Source organism: Eurypyga helias, unplaced genomic scaffold, assembly GCF_000690775.1.
Source record: "Eurypyga helias isolate BGI_N326 unplaced genomic scaffold, ASM69077v1 scaffold11757, whole genome shotgun sequence".
Taxonomy (NCBI): domain Eukaryota; kingdom Metazoa; phylum Chordata; class Aves; order Eurypygiformes; family Eurypygidae; genus Eurypyga; species Eurypyga helias.
Window position 1 is genome coordinate 35,823 of NW_010259843.1, and position 23,553 is coordinate 59,375.

Here is a 23,553-nt window from a genome sequence, read left to right on the forward strand (position 1 = left end):
TGCTGCTCCTGGTAAGTGCTCTCTGGCAGGGCTGTGGGAACAGCAGGCAGAGCTGAGCCCTCTGGCTGTGGCGTCACAGCATGTTTCCAAGCCTCAGGTTCAGACTTGTGCCTCTGCTGATGGCAGGAGTGCCAGACGAGTGTGAATCACAAAATGGTGAGGCCGTGGGAAGAACGTGCTATCAGGCAGCTTCCCTGTGTGATCCGAGTGCTGTAGCGTGGAAAGACGAGCGTAACCCAGCTAATAATGCGGAGTAGGATGAATGAAATGGGCGATGTGGTGGCCGTAATCTTGATTCTCTGATTTTTGGTAGGACTTTGTTTTCTTAAAATGGACTCTTCTCCTTTTCTTAATTAACAGCATCCTGCTGCTGTTTTGGGCTGTTCTGCAGAGCATAACCAGGTTTCTTTCATGTATGGAGTTACATAGAAGTTGATGGTATCTCGGGGTAGAGCTCTTGTTTTATCTCATTGGGTGAGAATATGATGGCTTGAAAAGCTAAGCCATCGAATAATAACCCACACAGTGGCGTGAGTGAAGTGTTTTAAATACACTTTTTCCTTGCCTGCCTTTTGTACCCTGGTTCTGGGTATAAAATGAGTTGAAGATGACCTGAGGAAAATAACTTGATTTCAGTCTTTGCTCAGCAGTGTTTTTGTCCAGCCCTTGTGTAACCATTCAATCCCAGATGGTATCTTCACGTATGCTGTGTAGATGGTGCATGCACAGATGAAGGTGTCCTTGTTGCTGTCTGCAACAGCTAATCATTATTGGATTGCATTTAGTAATGTACACCTGCCAATTAGGATCTTTAGTGTCTTCATCTGATGAACATCTGGGTTTCAGAGGGAAGTTTACCAAGCAAGTTGGCAAACTTTGTGTATGGGCTTTAAAAGCGTAAGCGCACACAATTCTTTCGGTTGTTGAGTGCTCACCCAGTAATGCACACTGGTTCCTGTACAAGAGGGAGCTAAATTACTGCATAGCTGCTGCGCATGTTGTGGGACTTCTGGGCAGCACCCACATGTGGTAACAAGCCAAGTGGAAAAACAGGAGGAAGGAAGACTGTGGCATCTTATAACTGTGACCTGTTTGGTGTTGCATTTGTTTTACTCATTCGCAGGAGTGAAAGGGGGGAGAGCCATGCTATGCTCTGTACGTACTCCGAAATCAAGGATCGATGTAAGTGGGCAGACAGGATGGAAACATCAGCCACACCTTTCCTTGCTGCTAGGGTTGGGGATTAAAGTCTGGCTTTGAAAGAATGACTAAAGCTGCACTGGCAATGCTCTGTAGTGGTGGTGATGCAAAATAGTGTCTCAAGGTTGGGGTGGGGGATGAGATGTGATAAACTGCACAGCACCAAGAAGGGTGAACTGATCGAGTGAGTCCATGTGATAAAATGATCCGATGTCTTCTGTTCTTACCATTGCAGTACTTTACTGGCCTAGAGTGTGGACACAAGTTCTGTATGCAGTGCTGGAGTGAATATTTAACTACCAAAATAATGGAGGAAGGCATGGGACAGGTAAAATGTCAAATTGCCTACCTCTTGACTTATCTTTGGAAATTCTGTGTATTGGAGAGGAGGGGGAAAGAAAGGAGAATTCTCTTTGCCACTAAAGTTCAGAAAAACCCAAATGCCCAAGCCCCAGAGCTTTGGGGCTGCAGCCTTTGCTACTGGTGAAGCTGAAGGGAGCTGTATGGTGTTAGTGCATGTATCTTTGCTGTGGGTGGCAGTAATTGTGCTGAGCACAGTGGCACATCTGGGACGTGATGGTAGAGCCAATGTACTATTTTTGTGATGGACTGTAGTAAAGTCTGTTGCCTTGCAATTTTTTGTGATGTAAAAATAGTATAAACACGGTTTCTTTTGTGACCTTTTTCTTTCAGACCATTTCATGCCCTGCTCATGGCTGTGATATCTTAGTCGATGACAATACAGTTATGTAAGTATGATGTGTTGCTACCTCTTGCCTTTCCTCTCCTTTTCCATTTTGTTACTTGTGCTATTCAAATATACTGGCTTATAAAAAAACTGTATAGAGGCTTTAAGGCAGCAGAGAGGTTGGTCTTGACATATTTAGTTTGATACTGGTATGTCTCTTAACTTCCTGTTTAGGTCTGAAAAACCCATGCCACGGTACTTGGAGGATAGACTCGTTGACCAGTTGGGTCAGTGTGACAGCAGAATAAACACCAGGCAGTCTTTCCAAACCCTGTTGAACTGCCTTGTGCATTTTGTTTCCTTTGTTTTATGTAGGAGTTTAGGACTTCCTCCCTAGGCCAACCTGCTGGTTCACCGAGTCCTTAGCTGTAGTTAATACGTGAGTCAGAGGGAAGAAGTCCCGTGTAGGGTGTGTTTTGTGCTCTCTGATAGAAAGCAGTTAACCCTCAGACATAATGCTTGATTAAGCTGGTATGCCAGCCTGTGTCATTTGGCTTATTAAGTTGTCCAGCTGTAGGATGACTGCTTGTAGATGGTGGAGCTGTGAATTCCACAAGCTTCCTTTTCTTTTATGTTGTGTGATGTTATTGCATGAGTAACATCCTTCATAATTCTGAACTTTGATTAAGTTCATTTTAATTCTTCATGCTAAAAAGCATCTAAATAGAAGCTTATTCTGTTACCTTAGTCCTTCCTTCCTGAAGTCTGACTCACTCATTGATATTAATTTGCTGGGTTTTAGATAGTTGCTTTCAGACTAGTGATTTCCCATATCCCTCTGCACTAGTGGCTCTACGTTCGTTGTGAAGTGTAGGCTGGGGAGAAGTAGAAGTAGCTGGAAAGTTTTCGTGCCCTGTTGTGGGGTGACTTGTAAAGCCCAGGGGGTAGAAATAACTGAAGTGGACATAATATCATCAATTACTTGATTTGAGATTTTTGTTTACTTGAGCCTGTACTCAACTTGTGGTGTTGTACACTCTCAGCAGTACAGATTTGGTTGCAACAGTTTGAATAAGCTGTTTGAATGGTGTATGTGAGGCAGACAACTGAAATCACTGCAGGCCATGATGGTAGCAGCAGCAAGGAAAAGGATGGGAGTTGAGCAGCGCTGGCTTTTGCTGCTGTGGCTTCTGTTGCTATATCCTGATAGTAGTAGTAGGTCTGACTATCCTTGTGTTACACTTCATGGCTTTTACAGCACAGAAAGCCATGACATGCGGGTGAATCTCTGCAGTCCTCAGCTCACACCATGTGCTGTGGGATTCTACCCCTGCTGCCCCTCAGAAATGGCAAAGATGTCTGTGGCCTGCAATAGTAAAATGGCATCTAGGTGGTAAAGCAAAGCAGCTCTCCAAGTAAAACTATAAATGTTTTGTGGAGGTCAAAATCCACCTTTCCCTGATCTTATGGGGGACATCTGGAATGTTGGAGGGAGGTGCATCTTTTTGCAAAAGCCTAATGCTTTCCTTGAAAAACAAAGATGGACAACTGTGCAATCTTACGACGTGGCATGAAGAAAAACATAAGTAATTCCACCTGGAGTCTGCACCTCCTCCCATGTCCTTAATGATTCTCTTAAGGTCTTTTCCCTTTTATGAAGTCTTCAGCTGTAGGTTTCCAAGCTATAGGGACCTAAGGTTAATGTGCAGTATATAGAGACACCAGTTTCTTTATCCATCAGAAAAAGAAAGTCAATAGGCCCAGTTATAGTACTGTCTTTCAGCAAGTATCTCCATAGGAGTCCAAACTTAGCAATTCAGATGACTTTCCTGGATTTGTGGGTATTTAGCTTACTGTCCATTTTCCTCGTTACTGTTGATCTTAAGTAGGAAGGTTGAAGAGAAGGGTACCTTTCAGCTCTGTCAAGACCTTCAAACTGGCTGAAGGTAATCTGTTTCTATCCCTCGTTCACCCATGCTAATGCTGCTGGTAATTGCTTTAACCTATGTGCAGGGATGTTGATTTCATTAATAAACGAGGCAGCTGCCTTTACTGGTGTGTCTAACGGCCGCTGCTCGTGGGTGGCAGCAGTCTGGTAGTAGCTTCTGAGAAGCAACCCACTCAGTGGGAATGGATGGATTTTGTGTTCTTCCTGTAGGGAAGTCATATGGAGCACTGCCTCACTTTTTATCTTCCTTTGCATAATTGCGAATACCAACGCTTCTGCGTCAGAGCAGAATGTAGTAATGTCTTGAAGTAACTCCTTTGGGAGGCTGTCCGGCATCTTGCAGGATGTGTGTTTTGCCAGTTCCACTGATTGGTGTCTTTGCAGAGTTTCATTATCGAAACGAGACAAAGTGTAAAGCTTAAAGAATTGCTGCCATCTTTGGATGAGTTTTTGAGACTCTGCAGCTCTGAACTGAGCTGCCAGAAGAGCTCAAGGGTTAGGTTGTTTATGCACGCAGTTTGCTTTTCCAACCTGGTTTCTTAGGTGTGGTTGCTTTTATAGCTTGCCTCCCAGAGGAATGTACCCCAAAGGATGGCTTGTGGACACTGGGAATGGTTTTCATCTCTTAATTTGTCTAGTTTTACTGCCTTTTGACAAACAATAAATGATATTCAGAGCAAGGTTCTTGAAGGTCTTGACCTGAGTGTTGCTGTGGAAGTGGTGTTGTACCTAGGGCAGGTGAAGTTGCTGGCTAACACGGAGTGATCGTAGGCAGCTTGGTGAGCAGAAGACCAGTGGATTGTGTCCTCTGTGCGCTCTGGTTAGCTATGGCATTACTCTTCGTTTAAATTCCAGTTCCTGATATAGACATATAATACAATCAATTTTTAAAGTGACATTTATTATGCCTAGAAGCTTGGGTATGGAGTAAGAAAGGGAGATTTATAATTCATATTATAAGTTCAAATTGTTTTTTCATTCTTCAATAACTTTCATTCCAAAATTGCAGGCTTGCCATGGACATGAGCCTGATGAGATGCTTTATCAGCTGATTTGTCTTATTTTAGCGCTGGGAATTTGGCTGCCATGTGCTATGTTTATGTAATAACCAGCATGTCATTTGGTGAGGTGCTCCCCAGACTGCTACGGGCTAGGATTTATGCAGCATTGCATGGTCACACGTGCTCTTCCTCAGTAAATGTTGGCGTGATAAGGAGTACATTTGATTCTGGCTGCATCTTGAAATGGATAATCTATTAATTGCAATATTTATACGTGGTATGGCCTGTGTAAAGCTGCATTCCACAGCTTGATTTTAAAACAGAACTACTGCAAAGTGCATGTTAGCCCAACTTTATATTGTCAGTTTTTATATGTGCAAAAGGCACTTCAGTCATAACTGCAAGAGGTATGTAAGTGTTCAACAATACATAACAAAATTATTTGGAATGCATGTGGGCTTGACAGTTTGCAAATGCCAGCTGGGTTGGTGTGTCCAGAGAAAGGCGGTAACCGTGCTTTTAAAGGATTACTGTCTGCATGTTTTTCTTCTGCTCTCCTGCTTCCAAGCTGACTCAATTTAAAGTTAAAAGTCCTGTTGTATGCACTCTATGATGCTGAATTTAAATCAACTTTGTTTTTATGGTAACTAGATTAAAACCACATGTACTTCTACACTGAGGCTGTAGCATTCCACAGAAACCCAGATATTAGATCTACCAAAGTTACAATAATCACACAGGAGTTTTTCTGGAGCTGTTTAAAGGGATTTGCCACAGAAAAGTGGATGTTTAATGTAAATGAACTAATGAAACTGTCTGCTTTGTTTCTTGGGCTGCTCAGGAAAGTGTTTTAAAAACATCCAGTTCTCTGTCATTACATGAGGTTTCTCTGTTTTGTAAGCTAATATTAAATGTTAAATGCAATAGTTGTAGGTTACATAGGAATGTAATGTAGTAAACAACTAGAACAGGTAAGTGCAAAAAAAATACAAGCATAGAAGGATCAAAATAATTCTGTCTGAACTTACTGGCTGTATATGGAAAAATTTTTTTTCTATTACAATAATTTTTTTCTTCCCTTTTCACAGGCGTCTGATCACAGATTCTAAGGTTAAATTAAAGTACCAGCATTTAATAACCAATAGTTTTGTAGAGGTGAGTGTTTTACTTAAAACTTTGGATGGGTTCTAGGTAGTTTTGTTTTGCACGTGTACCAGACCAGAGAAGTGAGGCTTGTTTATAACTGTAGAGCAGGTTTTTTTGCATGGCCTCTAATCAAGTGTAACAACGTCAGAGGCTTTGCAGGGGTTATGTTACAGCCTTACAGCCTGTGTAGTTACAGGTATAGTTGTAGGAGAAGATTAAAAAAGTCTGCAGGACAACAGACCTAGAGATGCAGCAAACAGATGCCACTGGAACTAAAGCTGCAATATTGCTTTTATCAAAATACTAATAGCTTTGCAACTTCAGAATCAGAATAAATCTAGAGGAAGGTGCTTTGGAAGATTTCCCCGCTGCCCCCTCCCTCCGGCACTGTCCCAGTTCCCTGTTGCATGTGTTCAGATTCACTGTAGAGCCCAGTATGTAAGCTGTTACTGCATCACACTTTGTTGTCTTGTTTGACGTGATGTATGCAGTGGGGTTTTCTTAATGCAACGCTGGAGGTTGTCAGGTGTTGCAGGCTGAAAGACTGTCACCCGTCTGGCAGTGCAGACCCATACCTGGCTGCAGTACAGCAGGAGCTGGTGAGGAGCTGGTGTTTGGGGGGTGTTGGACAGTGGTGCTTGTACAGAGCTAGTGTGCGTGGTATGAGCAGTGTTTCAGAAAGGCCGTTGCAGCAGTGGGACAGAGACGGGTAGTTGCAAAATGACACACTTTGTTTTCAGTAGAAATATTCATAGCTTCATATTTTCTCTGGGTGAGCTGGGAGGTCAGCAGAAGTGTTTACGCTCCTTGTCTTTCCGCAGAGGCTGTTTGACTGAAGAATTGACTATCATGTTCCTGCTTTCTTTTGGTCAAAATTAAGTGAATGCATAGGTTGAGGTGACAGGTCTTGTATTGCAGAGGGCTGGCAAGACAGGAAGGACTGAGGGTCATGGTTGAAAGGATGAAAAAGGGATGAAGGGCAGGTAGGGTCCTTGTGCAGCATCATTTTTCTATTATGTTGTTTTTGCTTTATTTCATAGTGTAATCGACTGTTAAAATGGTGTCCTGCCCCAGATTGCCACCACGTTGTTAAAGTCCAATATCCTGATGCTAAACCTGTTCGCTGCAAATGTGGACGTCAGTTTTGGTAAGAAAATCAAGTAAAAGATGATAGCTTTTTACTTAATACTTCGTAAGTGTATCGGTTTGTATTCTGTAAGTCTTTATATTGGGATGTGGTTTAGATGGTGGGGGAAGTATGGGGTGAGCCTCAAATGGTGAGGCAGGATTAGATATGGCCGGTTACAAAGCACATCTCTCTGTAGTTGTTGCTTGGTCTCTCGGGCCTCCTTTGACATAGAGACAGATCCATCTTTCACTGAGAAGTGGCTTTCAGCTGAATGGTTTTGGTTTGGGTGAGGTACTTGACTGCAGGCACTGTAGAGAATCAAAATGTATTGAGAGAGAAAGTGTTCTGAAATGGCCATTGAGGGATTTGAGGGTTGGTTTATTTTGATGTATAGTGTTTCCTTGGGGACTGGCTTTGGTCTTTCAGCAGAGCAACCCAGAAGAAAACTTCCATGGTGTTAACCTAGTTAAACAAAAGTATAATCATCTGCCATACTTGCTTATTTTCCCCTTTTTTTCCCACTTACAGCTTTAACTGCGGTGAAAACTGGCATGATCCTGTTAAATGCAAGGTGAGCACATTAAACTTTTTGAAGTCATGCATGTAGAAAATAATTTTGAAGTCAATTGATGTGCAAGACCTAGGAATGAAGCACAAGCTTTGTGGCAGTTCACCCCAAGAAGCATAGTAGTTCACCTCTTTAGATCACAGCGTGAAAAGAATCAGTGAAATTGTACTGAATGCCTTTCGGATACCTCAGAGCTGAGCTTGTGAAGGAACAGAGCCTCAGCCAGATGGGGAGATGTCTGGAGGAGGCTACTGGTACAGCTGTGACCCTGAAGGGGCATGAAAGTGCTTCAGGAGTGAATGCTTCCCTGGAGAACAAGCATTCTGGTATTAGGCGTTTCTGTAGGTATTCTGTTGCTTTGGCAGGCTTGTGATTTGTTTTACTGAAAGAATTAACCTGGTCCTGGGACCTGCTGCTGTGCAGCAGACTCTGGAGCTGTTTGTGGAGCTGTTGAAAGCTGTAATGAAGCCTGGGATCCTGTGGCTCGTGCAGAGCTCACAGACACCCACCTTTCATGCCTTGGGGACAGAGCGGTCTCTGTTCCTAGTGACAAATACAAGAAACCACTTCCCTGGGGAGAGGGGAGGGAAGTGTCACCAAAGGTTTAGCTGGTCTTCCCAGGCTAGATGTGGTCAGTTTATTATCTAACAGGTGCAAGCAGTCTTTTGTTACTCGCATTCCTTTGATAAAGCCACCTTCTCAGTAAGGTGTGGGTTCTCTTTTTTTTTAAAAAGCATCAGGTGAGCACTGAAAGCCTAAATAAAATCTTGGCTTGATGTAAAGCTAAGCATCACAGGGGGTCTGACTGCAGTTCTGGCAGATCACTCACAGCGTCCGTATTTTGGAGTCCCATGTGAAGTTGGGGTGAACTGAAGAACTGCAAACTCATTGCTGAAGTGTTTGTGCTGAGTGTTGTGCTGGCTGGATCAGGACGGTGCTGTGGGACGTGTCTGCTGCTATGTTAGTTGCTGTTTGGACTGCTTTCCAGCACCAACAGCCCCCCGTGTTCCCGCGTGGTGGTGTGTACCTTACCCTGATGCAAGCAGCTGGCTTAAGAAGGTTTACAGCTCCCTTATTTAAATGTAACTCTTCATTTTTCTGACAGTGGTTAAAGAAGTGGATTAAGAAGTGTGACGATGACAGTGAAACTTCTAATTGGATTGCAGCGAACACAAAGGTGAGGGGTTTTTCGCCTATAGACTTACCAGATGAAAATGATGACAGCCCAGTTCCTCTATACGAGGGTTATTTTTCTGTTGTGTGTCATGAGTTCTGAGCAAGCCTTCAAACCCACAGCACATTGAAGTACCCTTATTTAAAGAGCAAATAGGTGTTACTGCCTCAAATCAGGTGAGGTTCTTTGGGTCAAGTGGAGTTTGCTCTAGTAAGAAAGAGTTAATTGGAGACCCAAGGGAGTTTTTTTGGCCTCCTCTCTGGCACTGATGGCTTCCCTAAGCAGATCTGTGCCTCAGTGAGTGTGTGAAACATGTTAACACCACCCGTGGCTTGATTTGGCTGTGATAATTTACATCTGCCTTTAAATCCCCTGGGTAGGCCTCATGAGGAGTTGTTCATTTCCGCTGGGCAGGATTCCAGATAGAGACAGGCAGAACAGCTGTTAAGATTTTATTATGAAAATGTCTTTATTCTAGCTAGCTCAACTTTGCCTGGAACTTGAGCATTGGTTGGGTTTGGGATGAGTTAAAACCAAGGTTGCACGCTGGCAAGGAAACTGAAGTAGCAGATGCCATTTGGGGGTTAGGAGCAGGCCTGGGGCTGATGACTGCCAAGCCAGGAGGGTGGAAGAAGGTGGGAAGGGTGTGAGGAAATGGCTGCTTTGTTTTCTTAGCTCTGTTGTGTAATTGGTTAATGGTATTGTTTGTAGCAGCAGCTGCTTCTTTCTGGGGCTGGCTGCATGTTTTTCATTGAACTGGAATGTTGCGTTACGGTGACAGCAGTAACACCCATCATGCTGAAATGCACGCCTGCTTCTTTCAGTTTTGTGGGCTGAGACTTGTGTGGTCCCCGACTGGGGGCTCAGAGTTGCTCAGTAAAGAGAACTGGGCTTTTCCTAAGGTGGATGTGTTCACAGCTGTGCTGTGGCTCAAGAACTGAACCAGTTTTGTTCAAAGTTAGCTTGGTCTTTGTGCCTTGCCTGTATTGAACCTGAGGAAGAGTAACCAGATAGCTTGGAAAGGGCTGAGTGTAAGCACATGCAAAGCAGCTTTTAGCCTTGGGTATCAAATATTTGGGATGTCAGAATGGCCACAGCCCTACTTTGCCTCTGATAAAGCCCTTGGGAGTCAGGAGTTGCTGCTGCCCCTGAGGGCTGTGATCTTGGTCATGGCCTTAGGGCTCTGTATCTTCTACCTGCCCCTACCTTGGTATGTGCTGCTGCAGACTGGAATTTGAGCTCTCCTTGCTGGGGTTTGTGATGACCCTTCCTGGATTCTGTGCCTGTTAAAAAGGCTGAAATGATACATGCATGTGTGTTACGTAGACCAAACATGAATGATTTGCTGCTAATGCAGGCTGCTGTAAAGAGGAAGCTACTCTTCTGTTTCAGACAGGAAGATGAGGGTTTCTGCAGTTTGCTTTCCCAAAGACGTAAGCATATACAGCAGTAGTGTAAAGATTGTCATACTTTTTTTTTTTTTATAACCCGGATCTAGAATTTTTCAGGTAGGAGCCATGCTACTGGTTGGGCTGGTATCGAAAGCATACATTAGACTGTCAGAAATAGTATTGAATGGTCAAAGAAAGAAGTTTGTTTTTGTTGGAAACAGCCATCCAGAGGACCTTGAGAAGGGGAGTATGGCCAAGCCATGCTGGCATCAGCCCAGCTTATCTCTTAGTTCCTGTAGTCTGGTGTCAGCATCAGAAGAGCTGCTGTCCTTGAACATCCCTGTCTAAGCTACTTCCTCTAATACCGTATGAGGTGCTCCTACAGGAAGAGAATGCTTTGGGCCCAGGCTGTACAGTAGCAAGAGGAAGAAAAATAGCATCAGAGTAATTACAGCAGACATCTGAATAAGCCAACTGTCCTACAGTCTTATGGTCTCCATATCAGTTGAGTTAACTGAAGGACAATATCGCAGTTCTTTTCTCTCCGAACTGACGTTACATTCAGCTGAGGGGGAAGTTGGCAGGAATCGTAACCCACCCCTCGTAATCATCTCTGCCTTCTTGTGGGCAGTGAAGATGTGGAAAGTGGTAATTTCACACTGCTGTAATGATGAAGTGTGAGCAGCACTGGCTGCTGGAGCATGTGCAATCGGAGCTTCGCAGCCTCCGGAGAACCAGCTTGGCCCGGAGCTGCGGGGCTGCCAGCCACCACCCCCTCCTGTCTGAACTGCCTGCTGGCCCTCAGCCAGAGGCATGGAGAAACCCAAGTGCCTATCTGACAGCAACATGGTCCTGTTGCTGTTCAGAGAGGAACCGGGTAAAATCCTTTCTTGCCGTAACGTGAGGTTGTAGCGATACAGTGGGATGGGAATTGCATAGTTGGGGTACGTGTACATCTGTCCTTACCCTGTCTCTGTACTACGTCTGTCAGGAAAACACAGTAGTCATGTTTGAGGAGGGATGTCTTATGCCTTCACAGCTATTTGCTTCAGGGACTCCAGGTTGGAGCCCAAATTCTGTGTTGAATTTCTTCATTTTGAAAGACTAGAAGCAAATTGGATCAGGTACTGTCAGATGCAAAAAATACCCATTTTCTGTGGAAAAACTCTGAGTAACTTAATTGCTACTGTGGTCTCTGCTGCTTCTAGCTTCTGAAAAGTGCTTTCTCGAGTTCTCCAAGCATGATGCTAAGCTGCAGTCCTGTTCCATATGGTCTCCATTCAGGGAAGAAAACTTCCTGTTTTACCAAGGTGAAGGTATAAGAAAAATACCAGTCTTTCTGGAATGTAGGCTTGAAATCTGGCTAATCCCTTGCAACAGGAGAATGTGAGATACATTTGTTCTAGCTTGCCCTGGGAGACAGAATAGGAAGGGGAAATTAGGCGATGGTTGTATGAGAGGATAGAAAAGTGAAACCCAGCTGAATTGGTTTCTGTTCACAAACTGGAGTGTTGTGATGCATTTTTTGCTGAATTACATAGAATGGTCTGAATGAAAAATGAGGAGACTTGGGTAGTGAGTTCTGTGGTTTCCTATATAGCTTCTTTTTGCCTTCATTTATTTGCACTTAGGAGACCTGCACTAAATTCTACTTGTACAAAAAATACAGCCCTTGACGCAGAATGTGCTGGAGTAGGTGGCCTTTTACATAAAATAAGCTACTTTTTGCAGACAAGTTTGGCTTAACTATATTTAAATTTGAGATAAGCCAGCGCAAGTTCTTTGTCAAGCCTTTAATTTTCAGCCTTCTTGCAGAGAAGGGTTGAATTGTCCAAGGCTTTGTGCATTTTTCTTTTTCAGTTGTAGAGACTTGGATATTAAATTATTCCTTTCTTGAATTGAACTAAGCAGGTCTCAGGTATTTGGTTTGTGTGGCCTTGGGAGTAAACATCCATTACTCTGGTTAAGTGGACATTGAAAGGAGTAAGAAATACAGCAAACTTGGGTTTGTGCATTTATTTTGGGCTCTTAAAGTATATCAAGACTGTTGAAAGGAGCCTAAAAGGAGGAGGGGAAACCTGTTTCAAACCTGAGTTTCAATGATGTTAATCTCTCTGCATCTTGGAATCCTAAAGGAAGAACAACAAGGATGCTAACGGTGCTGGTCTTCACCCAAGGCACTGTTTTGGGTGTGGTGGTGGGGTGTTTTTTTGAAGTTACACTGGTATCAATGAAAGTTGTTCCTCTGATACTAAAAATGCCCCTTCCTAACGGCTTTTGGCTCCTGGCATGCCACCATCTCATCTTCTGGGCTAGACAGGGCTTGAATGCCTGATGTATAAAACGCAGTTTTTCTTCCTCCAAAAAAGCTCTTGGCCATTTCTCTCCTCTAAGCGAGGTAAAATGGCATGAACCCAATTCTGTTCCTTTTCACGTCACTCTTTAATGTCTGAACATGCACTCCCTCTATTTTCTGGAAGTCCTGCATTTGTTCTAACGTGTGGAAATCCTGGCAACCCCCTAGATCCTCCCCAGGCTTCAGCATCAAACTCCGCCTGTTCCTTTCTCACCAATGCAGTTCCATGCCAGAGCTGTGAGCATCTTTCCAAAGATGTCCAAGTGCCATCTTCTCTGCTCCAGTGAACCAGCGTTTCAAATACCCTGCTTTGCTCAACGGCTCTGGGTGTTGTCGTGGTGTACTGTTTTGTGCTAGCCGTAATGAAGTTCAGCATTTGGGGATTAGGTTGAAATGCATTAAGAAATCCCTATGGTGTTTGAGGATCCTTTATTTTATAGGATGTGTTTAGGTGAAGGTGCCACTGTGAACGTGGCTGGGAGGCTGATGTACACCGCTTGCCTCGGGGAATGCCAGAGAAGAGCTGGGAGTCCCGGAGAGGACTAATACCCTGAAAGATGTTTCTAATTGGCCCCGGGCTCATAGAAGAGCAGCTGAGGTGTATAGTAGTTTATGTATGTGCAGCCTTTTACAACAAAATAGGAATTGTTCTCTTTTTCCAGGTTTGCCTGAGCTTTTGTTTCGAAGTGCAGTGTGTAAGCACAACACCGCATTGTTTAGAGTGGAGCAGTGTTAATGAGGTCACTTCTGCATCGTGGCAGGACAGATAATGTGCAGAATAATCTACCGGTTTAGTGATTTGATTTGCTGGCTATTATGTTGTTGCGTAGTTATAATGCTCAATAAGATCTTCCTTCCCTATCCCTCTTAATCTATAAATCTCTCCCACTCATTGCGTTGGTGGCTTGAGTAGTTGCTGCTTTTTTGTTTCCGCTGGTGTTCAGCATTTCTTTGGCATGTTCTTCTCATGGCTTTTCCTTAATTTTTAACAATGTTCAACCTTTACAGACATTCATGCATCTGTATAGCTTACTGTGTAATCTGTTGTCCTTGTGCCTTGCTTGACAGGCATATAAAGGCTTGGAAAGGATGGCATTCCCTGTAATAAAAGGGCTGTAATTAGGGTCTTTTTGTTCTCTTTTGCATCACAGGGCTAGAAGCCCTAAGCAACATGCAGTACTGAGCCACTGAAGAGCTTGGTCTCATCCTCAAGGACAGGAAAGCAGAGTTTCAGTGCTGCTAATTGAGCCTGGATGCTGATGAGGAAGGTCCCACATCCTCATGTTGTGGATGTGCCCCACCGTGTGCCTCCAGCTCAGCTGCTCTGGGAACTACTTCTCTCTTCATCTGGTTGTGAGCTTTACCTAAGCAGGAGTGGTTAGTGCAGGTGTTTGGATTAGCTGCACCTTTCACTGAGGCATGTGGATGTGGGCATCTCATCAGATGGGATGTGTTTGGAAGAAACGGCACAACGCTGCAACCACTGTCTTCTCTTAAAAGCATTAATTGTTGTGTGTCCCAGGATCAGCCTTTGAGTGATAGGAGGGCTGTGTCGTGATGTGACAGGGGTGCAGTGCCACTGTTTGTACGTATTGGCAAAGCACACCCTGGCAGACGAGCTGATCGATCAGGGATCTCTCTAGTTGTGAAGGATATTGTTGGAATAAACCTGAATTAAGGTCCTGAGGTGTTGGTGCAGGATTAGAAGGGAGGAGAGTTGTCTGGAAAAGGAAAGTGGATACTGCACTGTGTACTGTGATCAAAGGAGAGACAATTTTTGTCTCTGAAGTTCACAGAACTGCACTGACCAGCTGGGAACAAGCTTACCTGGCTGCATAGCCATCGTATGGACAGCTCAATAGGACATCTTGATGTTGTCCCCCTTGACTGATGTGACAGCCTGCAAGGGGGTGGCTCTGCTTCACTTACTCTGTTTGCAGTACAGTTACTATGTTTTTAGGACCAACACAGGTGATGGGGAGGAAAGCAGGGCTGGAAATGTCCCCTTGTGTGCTTTCTTCCTGCTTGAACCCAGGGGAGTAACAACCAGCCCCGGAAAACCTGAACTAAAACAAGCAGCCAGCTAGTGTGCCGTGTGCTGACAGAGCACGAGGGTGGGAGAAGAGGTGTGACTGCAGAAACACACTCTCATCAAGCTACCTAATTCCCCAAATCTAGGAGATCTTATTTACATGCAAAATCTCGTGTTCTGGCTGGAAACTGAGCTGTGTCGTTGTACTCAGGCCAAGCCCTGGTGGTGACCTGTTGATGGGATGGGAGCGCTGCCCTTCTTGGCTGAACAGGAGAGCAGGGCTTGCCAAACAAGTGCTGGAGTAGCATCTCCTGTCAAAGGAATGGCTCGGGAAAACCTTGCTGGTTGTGTGGGATGTCACCTGTTTCTGCCCAGTCCTTAACTCTTACTCTTCAGCATCAGACAGTAGGGCCAAAGCAGGGCTTTGAAGAGGAAGAAATAACGGCAGTACTCACGCGGAGCGCTTTGACCTTGCTCGGGAGACCAAAATAATAAAATTGTGTAGATTGGAAGGGAATAGCATCTTGTTCACCCCTTAGCTTGAAGCAAGGATAATCTCAAAGCTTGAATAAGCTGCTGTCATGAGCCTTATTTTTTATTAGTGCTCAGGTCTGCAAATTTGCAGTCATCAGGAAACAAAACTAGCTGAAGGCACTTCAATTATGTTGGCCTAAAAGAAGTTGCAGTCCCTCCTGTCTTCCCCCTTGTCTCTTTTCCCTTGTAACCTGCTCTGCCTCCCTGCAAACCTCCCTCCCGGCAGTGGGAAGGGCCATGTCTGACATCTGGAGACGACATGGGTTTTTTGCACCTCCGCAGCCATCTGCTGAGTACTCCTCAGTGTGCAGATTCTCCTGTCTCTTACCGCACAAATAGGCGAACTGGCATGAAAACATAGTAGTGGTTAGGACGCTTGGAGTGTACCAGAGACAGTGGTTATAGCCTGATGGAACATGTTGGTTTCTGCCTGTGTTGAGAGTTTATCTGAATGCCAGCGCAGGAAACGGTGCTCTGGTTAGCAAACAGTAAAGATGCACCCCTGACTGGGGAGGGGACTTCATAAGCTTCGAACCCAAAAGCTACAGCGAATTTTACATAAGCTTGGATTATGTGTTTGGATCCGTTTGTTATTGTCATGTAGATAAAACTGGCTTTTTGCAAAAACTTGAGGAATGTGGCTGTCTGAGCTGGACTGAGGAACTGATTCAGACTAAAATGGTTTGGGGCTTTATTTTGTTGTTGTGTGGTTTTGGTTGTTGGTGGTGTGGTTTTTTTTTTTCTTCCCCCCCCTCACAGTTGTAGCTTCTTTTTAACCTGATGTGTTCCTTGACCCAGCTCTTGTGCAGCTGCGTTGTGTCCTAGCTCCAGAGAAGTGCCACCGGGACAGGAACAAGCAGCAGAAGAGTTGGACTGGCTTCTTCTGCTCCCAGGGGCAGCTTAGCCTGTTTTGGCTCTGTGTACTTACTGGGCTACTACAGAAATCATCTTTTGTGTACTACGTGAATGTCATTTTTAGGAAGTGGCCATGAGTTGCTGATGTGCAAGAATGATATTGGCGTTAGGAAAACAACCCTATTCCCTAAAGAATGTCCCTGTGTGGTGCTACTTTGATATCCTGGTATCTGTCCAAGGCCTCACCCCTTAAAAGGAAGCCCCACATGGGCTTTTGTAGAAAAGTCTTCAGTGAGGTGTCACATGAAGGGGGGGAAAAAGGGACCTGATGGGAAATGTGGAAATGCCTCAGGAGAAGTGTCTCTTTGGCTGACAGAAGCTTTTCTGAAGCATGATAGTGTGACCGCATGTTTTCAGGTACTTTTGGGATGGCATTTACCACTTCCAGTGTGTCTCGGTTTGGTAACAGTGTCATAGCAGCTCACTGTTAGGCTTTTTTCATTGCTGAAGTGCACTCAGCACTTGAAGGCATCTGGCTTTCTTCACCATCCCTGGGCAGTTATAGGCTGTCACTACCTCTGTGATTTTGGAGAAGGTCATGGAATTACCCAGCCAGTGTACCTCTGTGATAGCAGCATAGATAAAATGCATTATTCCTTAGGGTTTTTTGCTCTGATTTTGGAAATATCTTAAGGCCTGACTCAGAAGAGGATCTTGAGGATGAAAGGGAAGAAGCAAGTAATGCATTTCACTTGATGTGCCATCTCTTCCTGCCACAGTAACCCTTCTAACGTCACAAGAGTGTTGTGGGTTGTGTGTTTCCCTGCTGATGGTGCTCTGTCCTGTGAACAGGAAGCCACGTCACCATCGAGAAGGACGGGGGCTGTAACCACATGGTCTGTCGGAACCAGAACTGCAAAGCAGAGTTCTGCTGGGTGTGTCTGGGCCCCTGGGAGCCCCACGGATCTGCCTGGTGAGTTCAGGAGCATGCCTTGCTGGAAGGCGAGGAAGCCATGATACAAGCAGCATCGATTTGGACTGAAATCTGTGGAATTGATGTCCCTATTACAGGTACAACTGTAATCGCTACAATGAGGATGATGCAAAGGCAGCAAGGGATGCGCAGGAGGTGAGTCCATAACCTTTGGCGATAAGGGAGATCACTAAACCTCTGGCATGCTTTCAGGCTTTCTGTAAACCTATAAATCAGCTCTGCAGCATTTCCTGGATTTGGGCACAAATCCAAAAGACAGTTAAGTTCCCCAGCAGCTTTGGACTCTTGCCCTGTGCCAGGAAAACAAACAAACAAAAACCAAACAACAAAACATTCAAAGTCACTTTAACCCAATCTAAAGGAAGTGTTAACTCAGTTGCACTCAGTCATGCTGCCTTGCCTGTTTTGTAGCAGCTCTTTGCATGAAGTTGTCATGCCGTGGGTCTGAGAACAGTCCTCGCATCCTTTGCAAAATGCTTTTTGCAGTGACATTCTTAATGCAAATCCTGAGGTATTGAAACACACGTACTATTTGGATGTAAACAGAATAGGCTGCTGTCATTCCAGTAACTGTACTTGAAGGCTTGACGTGGAAGAAATTGTGGGTGAAGCTGCAGCTACATTAAACTGTTTTGTGAACAGGAGTAGAGCTAAAAACTTTTTTCAACAGGAGGCATTGCATGCTGTGTGCTGCAGCTTGCAGAAATCCATTTCCTGCATCTCTGTCAAAGTACCATTATAGCCAAGAACCAAAGTATTTCCTGCATTCCCCCTTCCTGCAGACAGGAGTGACTTTGGCTGATATGTGCTACCTTTGTATATCCACAGCTTGGATGTTTAGCCATGCCCATATTGTGATTTTTTTTCAGCTGATCTGTCAGTGAGAAGAAAATGAGGTTAATGGCTGCGTATTGAGTCATCTTGGTTGTCTGGTGCTACGTAGCACATGGTGTCTTCCCCCGCTCTATAATGTGTGGCCTAGGCAATCTAAAGTTCCCCTCTTTATACAAGCACAGTAATTGTTTAATTAAAATTCCTTATTAGCAAAAAAAAAAAATCTGACTATTTGTCATGACACTGGAAGCATTTCAGTCCTTTAACTTGAACTGAAAGGTGGAAATCAGAACTGTCCAGGCCTTAGCCATGTGATTCTAATTACTTTCAAGGTTGGGAGTGAGTGTGGCACAGCTGAGCTAGGAAGCCCCCCACGGCAGTGAACTGCAGCAGGTCTGGCCTCTCATCGCCACACCACGTCAGGGTTAACAGCACCTCAAAAAGCGGCGCTGTCTAAGTCTGGCCAACATGAGAGGAAAGGAGGCTTTCCTTTCCAGCACCTTTGGAAAGGAAGCTTGTTCTCAGGGTCAGGAAGAGACTTGTGAAGGGTTTACTTCTCTTGCAGCCATTACTTTGTTTTAACTATTTGTTTTCTTTGTCCCCAATGGGAATTAACACAGCGATCCAGAGCAGCCCTGCAGAGGTACCTGTTCTACTGCAACCGCTATATGAACCACATGCAGAGCCTGCGCTTTGAGCACAAGCTCTACGCTCAGGTGAAGCAGAAAATGGAGGAGATGCAGCAGCACAACATGTCGTGGATCGAGGTGCAGTTCCTGAAGAAAGCAGTTGACGTCCTCTGCCAGTGTCGTGCCACACTCATGTACACTTACGTCTTTGCCTTCTACCTCAAAAAGAATAATCAGTCCATTATCTTTGAGGTAGGAGAAAACATGGTGGTTAGGAGTTCAGATTACAAAGCTAAGGGATTTAATGCTTGGAGAAGCTCTGGTCCCCAGTTTTACTGAAGTGAGTCTGTCTTAATAATCTGTTGTGGAAAAGTTAAAGGCCGTGCCAGGCCTTGTGTAGCATTTGCTGCTGCAGGAGGAAGTAGAGTTACAAGATGCTGCCCTCTGAAACAAGCAAGGGAGCGAGGTCTCTCTTGAAGTGGCAAAGATGGCATTAAAGCTTAAATCTGGCATTTTGCCTTTCCCTGGTGTTGGCTTTTTTCCAAGGGCACTACCAGTAACGTGGCATTTGCAGGTCCAATTCGTAGGTGAAACTGTGTGGCTGTTTATGATTTAAAACAGTCCTTTGCTGGTCTTGGTAAACAAGATGCTTCTGCGCTGCACGCTCAGCAGAGATGGTGCAGAACTAGTGAGCGATAGTGCTCAGATGTGCCCGTGCCAGGGGGCGGTGGAGGCTTTGCTGATGCTGGTAAAAACATAAACGGGACAGAATGGGATGTGAATTTTTTTTTTGGCTTGCCAGAATACTGCAGATTGAGGAAGACAGAGATTTGCTGGCAGATAGGCAGATTCTCTTCTTACCAAATAAAGAAATTTCAGCTTTTTCAATCTTGATGCTCAGAGCAGGTTACTAGAGTGGTACAGAGCATATCTAACCCCGCTTTTCATTTCAGTACTGATTTCATTTGAAGAAAAGAATCTTTTTCCTTTCCTTCCCCCCCCAAAAAATCCTCTTTTTTCTTTTTTTTTTTTTGTCACCTTTGCAGAATAACCAAGCAGACTTAGAGAATGCCACAGAGGTGCTTTCTGGGTACCTTGAGCGAGATATATCCCAAGATTCACTGCAAGACATAAAGCAGAAAGTACAGGATAAGTACAGGTTTGTTGTTGAATAATCCTCTATCCTGAAGTACCTGTGTTGCCATCCCGTGTGACAAGTAGTGCCATGTGTATGTGCCAAGCTACGGTTCTCTCCAGAGTCCCTAGGAAGCAATTTGCTGTTGGCCTTCTGCCACACATTGTGATCATCAGCCGGTCCCTGGGCATCTGAGAACAGCAGCAGCAGCGGTGTTCTGTGCCAGCCCCTCAAACCGTCAGCTCCAAAGCCCTCATGCAGATGCTGGCAGCATGGTTTGGGGCCCCTGCAGGCACCAGCCCTCGGGGGAAGTTCCCAGCTCTGCGGTGTGTCTGCCCTGTTTAGCAGTAGCTAGAAGAGTCAGTCCCATAATGGAAAAATATTGTGTCCAAAAGCAATGGCTCCTGGTACGCTGCTGTTCCTCACAGGAGGAGCACGTGGGAACGGCCAGGACCAAGATGGGACCTGTGTAGTGAGGGCCAAAGAACAAGGAGTGACTGTTGTTCCCAGCTGACAGCTTTGGCCTAGGATGGATCGCCAGGAGAGCAGTCAGCTGTTGTATGTATCTGTTGGGCCTGTTTGTGCAAAACGTGGGTGTAGAAAAGGCATCCAAAGGGAAAGGGAGAGAGTAACCTGCCCAAGTGGGGAAGAGAACAGAAGAGCCAGGGTCCTGGTGACACAATTGCCAGTGCTTTTTACAGTCCCAGGGGGATTGCTTCTTGCACAGTGGAAAAGTACAGAGCTGTAAATGTGGATGAGTCACAGGATTATGGCTAGCATTTTTGAGGCATTGTGCCAAAGTCACTGAATTGGTTACTGCCCAACCCGTGTCGAAGCCAGAGTAGGGTGAGCCATAGTGACTAAAGGACTCTGGGGAGTGGAAGTGGCTGTTAAGCTGTGGTGGTCTCTTTTTTTTTTTTTTTTGAGACATTTTGTAAAATTGGTTATGCCTAGCTGGGCCGCAGCGAAGCCAGAGTAGGGTGAGCCATAGTGACTAAAGGACTCTGGGGAGTGGAAGTGGCTGTTAAGCTGTGGTGGTCTCTTTTTTTTTTTTTTTTGAGACATTTTGTAACTTACCCTTGAAGACCACCATTAAGTTGGTATTTCCAGTCAAGCTGCTTGTTCACTTAATTCCTCTGAAAGTGGATGCTCTTCTAGGGTGAGTAACAGCTATCCAGAAGAAATTATAAAACTGATAATATAGGCTGAATTGCCTGAAAATATAGTATCCCAAACCTGACATCTTTCTGGGAAGAAAGTATGCCTCTGTCAAGCCCACGCAGGTCCCTGGTTAACTAGTTCAGTCATGTCTTAATCATGTCCTGCACGGTGCGTCTTGTGTGCTGATGCAGGACTGGGACCGAGGATGTTATCGAGCTGGGTTTACAGAGCTCTGGGAAGTTGCAGGAACGGACCTCCCAGCTAGTTTGGTTTCAGCTGTTTTGATCTCTTAGCTTGCAAAGATGTTTCTAGAAAACAGGATTAAACCCCCACCACCAGCAGCAAAATAACTGAAGTTGGGAAAGCAGAAACTGTGCGTGTTTGCTGTCACATGCTTCAGAAAATCAATGGGACTTTGTGTACGATGGTTTCTGTTGCAACAGCTGATAGCAGTGAGAAGAGCCAGAAGGGTTGGATTCAGATAAATCTGTCGATGTGATCAGTCACGGAATGGCAGCAGCATAAGGGCTGTGGGTTAAGGTGGAAGTTCTGCCGTGCGCTAGCACGCGTTGCCATCGAGGGGACCTTTCTGCTAGGGTCTCTTGCCGGGAGGTTCCTTCCGCACACATCGCTTCAGCGCGGTGTTTGACCACTGCTGAGCAAGCCAGGTTCCCAGCTGTGAGAGGAGCCACGTGGATGCTGTCCTGGCCCATGCACGTGCCTGGAAGCTGAACCGAACAATTCCCAGCAGGAGCTGGTAACTTGGCAGTTGGTTCCTGGGATCCAGTTTCTCTACATTACACACACGGCTCTGGGCTGGGTGCTGCCGAGCTGTGAATCGGCTACACGGCTGTGCCTGGGGCCCTGGGAGCTGGTACTGGGACTTGTCTTGTCCCCCGCGTGCCTGGAAATGATGTGGACTTGGGCGTTGCTGCTGGAAGGGGTTTAATCCAGAAATGCCTGCTGCTTATTTATAATTTGCTTTTGGAACCTGAATACTTTAAACATTTCTCTGCTTTTATCTTTTTAGTTGGCTAACGCACCCGAAATGAACATGGCATCTTTTGATATGTTCCTATGATATCACTTTTCCTCAGTATCATTGCTCCTGGTAGGACTGTACCTAATGCTGGGATCAGTTTTATTTGCAGCTTTATCCCTTGAAATGAGTGTAGGTGGGAAGACCCTGCAGGACATAGTGCCCCTCTGAGATCCAGGAGTTGTGATGCGAGGTACAGCTGGCACTCCAACCACACCAGTAAGCTTTTTGTAGCCAGCTTGACCGCTTCCATCTCCACTGGGACTTTGGAGGGAAGTAAAACCGGGTCGGCGCTCCCGAGGTTTTGCCCTGCTAGTTCCTGCTTTTTTGTTGTCTTGATCAGGCTCAGGGAGTAGGCGCCAGCACATGTCCGAGGAGAACTTCATCCTGTTCCGAGCACCACCGCCAACCCGTGCTCTGGCTTTCTGCATGTTGTAGCCGCTGCTGCTTCCAGTTTCGGTTATTAATGGAGATTTCTCAGCTATTAATGGAGGTTTCTCAGCTGTAGGGACTTTGGGAATACTTTTTACATGGGAAACTCTAAATTTGCATGCTGTTGTTTCAGCCAGGGACCTGGACTCGAGTGACTGGAGTAACTGAAGTCTTAATTAGCCCTGCTAACGGGCTACAAATAACAAAGTCCCTTCGCGGGGGATCTCCCCTTTTGGAAGTGAGGCTTACCGTGGGATTGTTGTCGCTGCTGGGGACGAGCCATGGTTCCTAACCTGCGTGTTCTGTGCTGTTCCTCTTTGCTGCAGATACTGCGAGAGTCGACGAAGGGTTTTGTTGCAGCACGTGCATGAAGGCTACGAGAAGGACCTGTGGGAGTACATTGAGGACTGAGACTGGCCCCGCATAAAACGAACTCTGAAACCTTTACCATCTAGAGTGCTCATGCGATTCCAATAAAACACACACAAAGGCACTATGCCTGTTACACCGCTGGTCTGTAGTACCGGGATTCTGTTTTGTTAACAGAAAATTTAAGTAAATTATATTGTAATAAAAAAAAAAGGTAGATAAACCATTGTACAACAGTATTCTAGGTGGCCAATAAGAGTGTGACAGACGCACTAAAAAAAAAAACCCTCCAACTTTAACTTGTAACGTAGCTTCATTCTCCAAGCCGACTCCTTTTTCTTTTCTATCTTTCTTTTCCTGTGTGTAGTACAGATGAAATTTAAACCAGTTTCTTGACACTGCTTTTCATGTCCAAACCAGCCATTTTGATGTACTTTGGTAAGGGGGAAAGGCTCTCCTGCCCCCCTCCTCCTCTCTGCCACCCAAGTACATGGATGAATGTCGATTGGCTCATTGTTAAGATGATTCCTGGGGAGGGGAGGAGGGGGGGTACACAGCAAGGAAAAATGAAAAAAAACTTTGTATATGACTTTTAAAACAAAAAGAGGACAACACAGTATTTTTCAAAGTTGTATATAGCGCATATGCATGGACAAAGAGCAAGCGTGGCACGTGTTTGCATAATGTTTAATTACAAAAAAATATTTATTCTTTAAAAATCTTCAAGATTATGTCTATTTGCTGTGCATTTCCTTTCAGTTTGATTTTTTGTTTTGTTTTATTTTCCCTGGGATGGGGTGGGGGAAGCGTGTGCTGGTGTAGCGAATACATTTCTTTTTGGAAGGCTTTTACCAGAGAAGTTGGGTTTCTTCTCCTCCTGCAATTCCTTTACATCCACAGCCTCTGTGGTTCTGTGTGTGTATCCATTGCTGGCGACG

At 45.1% G+C, this 23,553-nt stretch overlaps 1 protein-coding gene across 1 annotated transcript in view; it reads left to right on the forward strand.

Moving 5' to 3' along the window:
• The window catches only part of ARIH1 (ariadne RBR E3 ubiquitin protein ligase 1), a 34,699-nt gene extending 11,353 nt beyond the window's left edge, over window positions 1–23,346 (forward strand). The window contains exons 3-14 of the mRNA XM_010154790.1: window positions 1,436–1,528; window positions 1,894–1,949; window positions 5,926–5,992; window positions 7,024–7,130; window positions 7,641–7,683; window positions 8,786–8,857; window positions 14,882–14,895; window positions 16,879–16,995; window positions 17,094–17,151; window positions 18,471–18,731; window positions 19,526–19,638; window positions 22,573–23,346. Of these exons, the coding sequence (XP_010153092.1) occupies window positions 1,436–1,528; window positions 1,894–1,949; window positions 5,926–5,992; window positions 7,024–7,130; window positions 7,641–7,683; window positions 8,786–8,857; window positions 14,882–14,895; window positions 16,879–16,995; window positions 17,094–17,151; window positions 18,471–18,731; window positions 19,526–19,638; window positions 22,573–22,657 (1,086 nt within the window). The 3' untranslated portion in view covers window positions 22,658–23,346. The remainder of the gene's footprint in view (window positions 1–1,435; window positions 1,529–1,893; window positions 1,950–5,925; window positions 5,993–7,023; window positions 7,131–7,640; window positions 7,684–8,785; window positions 8,858–14,881; window positions 14,896–16,878; window positions 16,996–17,093; window positions 17,152–18,470; window positions 18,732–19,525; window positions 19,639–22,572) is intronic.
• Window positions 23,347–23,553: the final 207 nt, after the last annotated feature.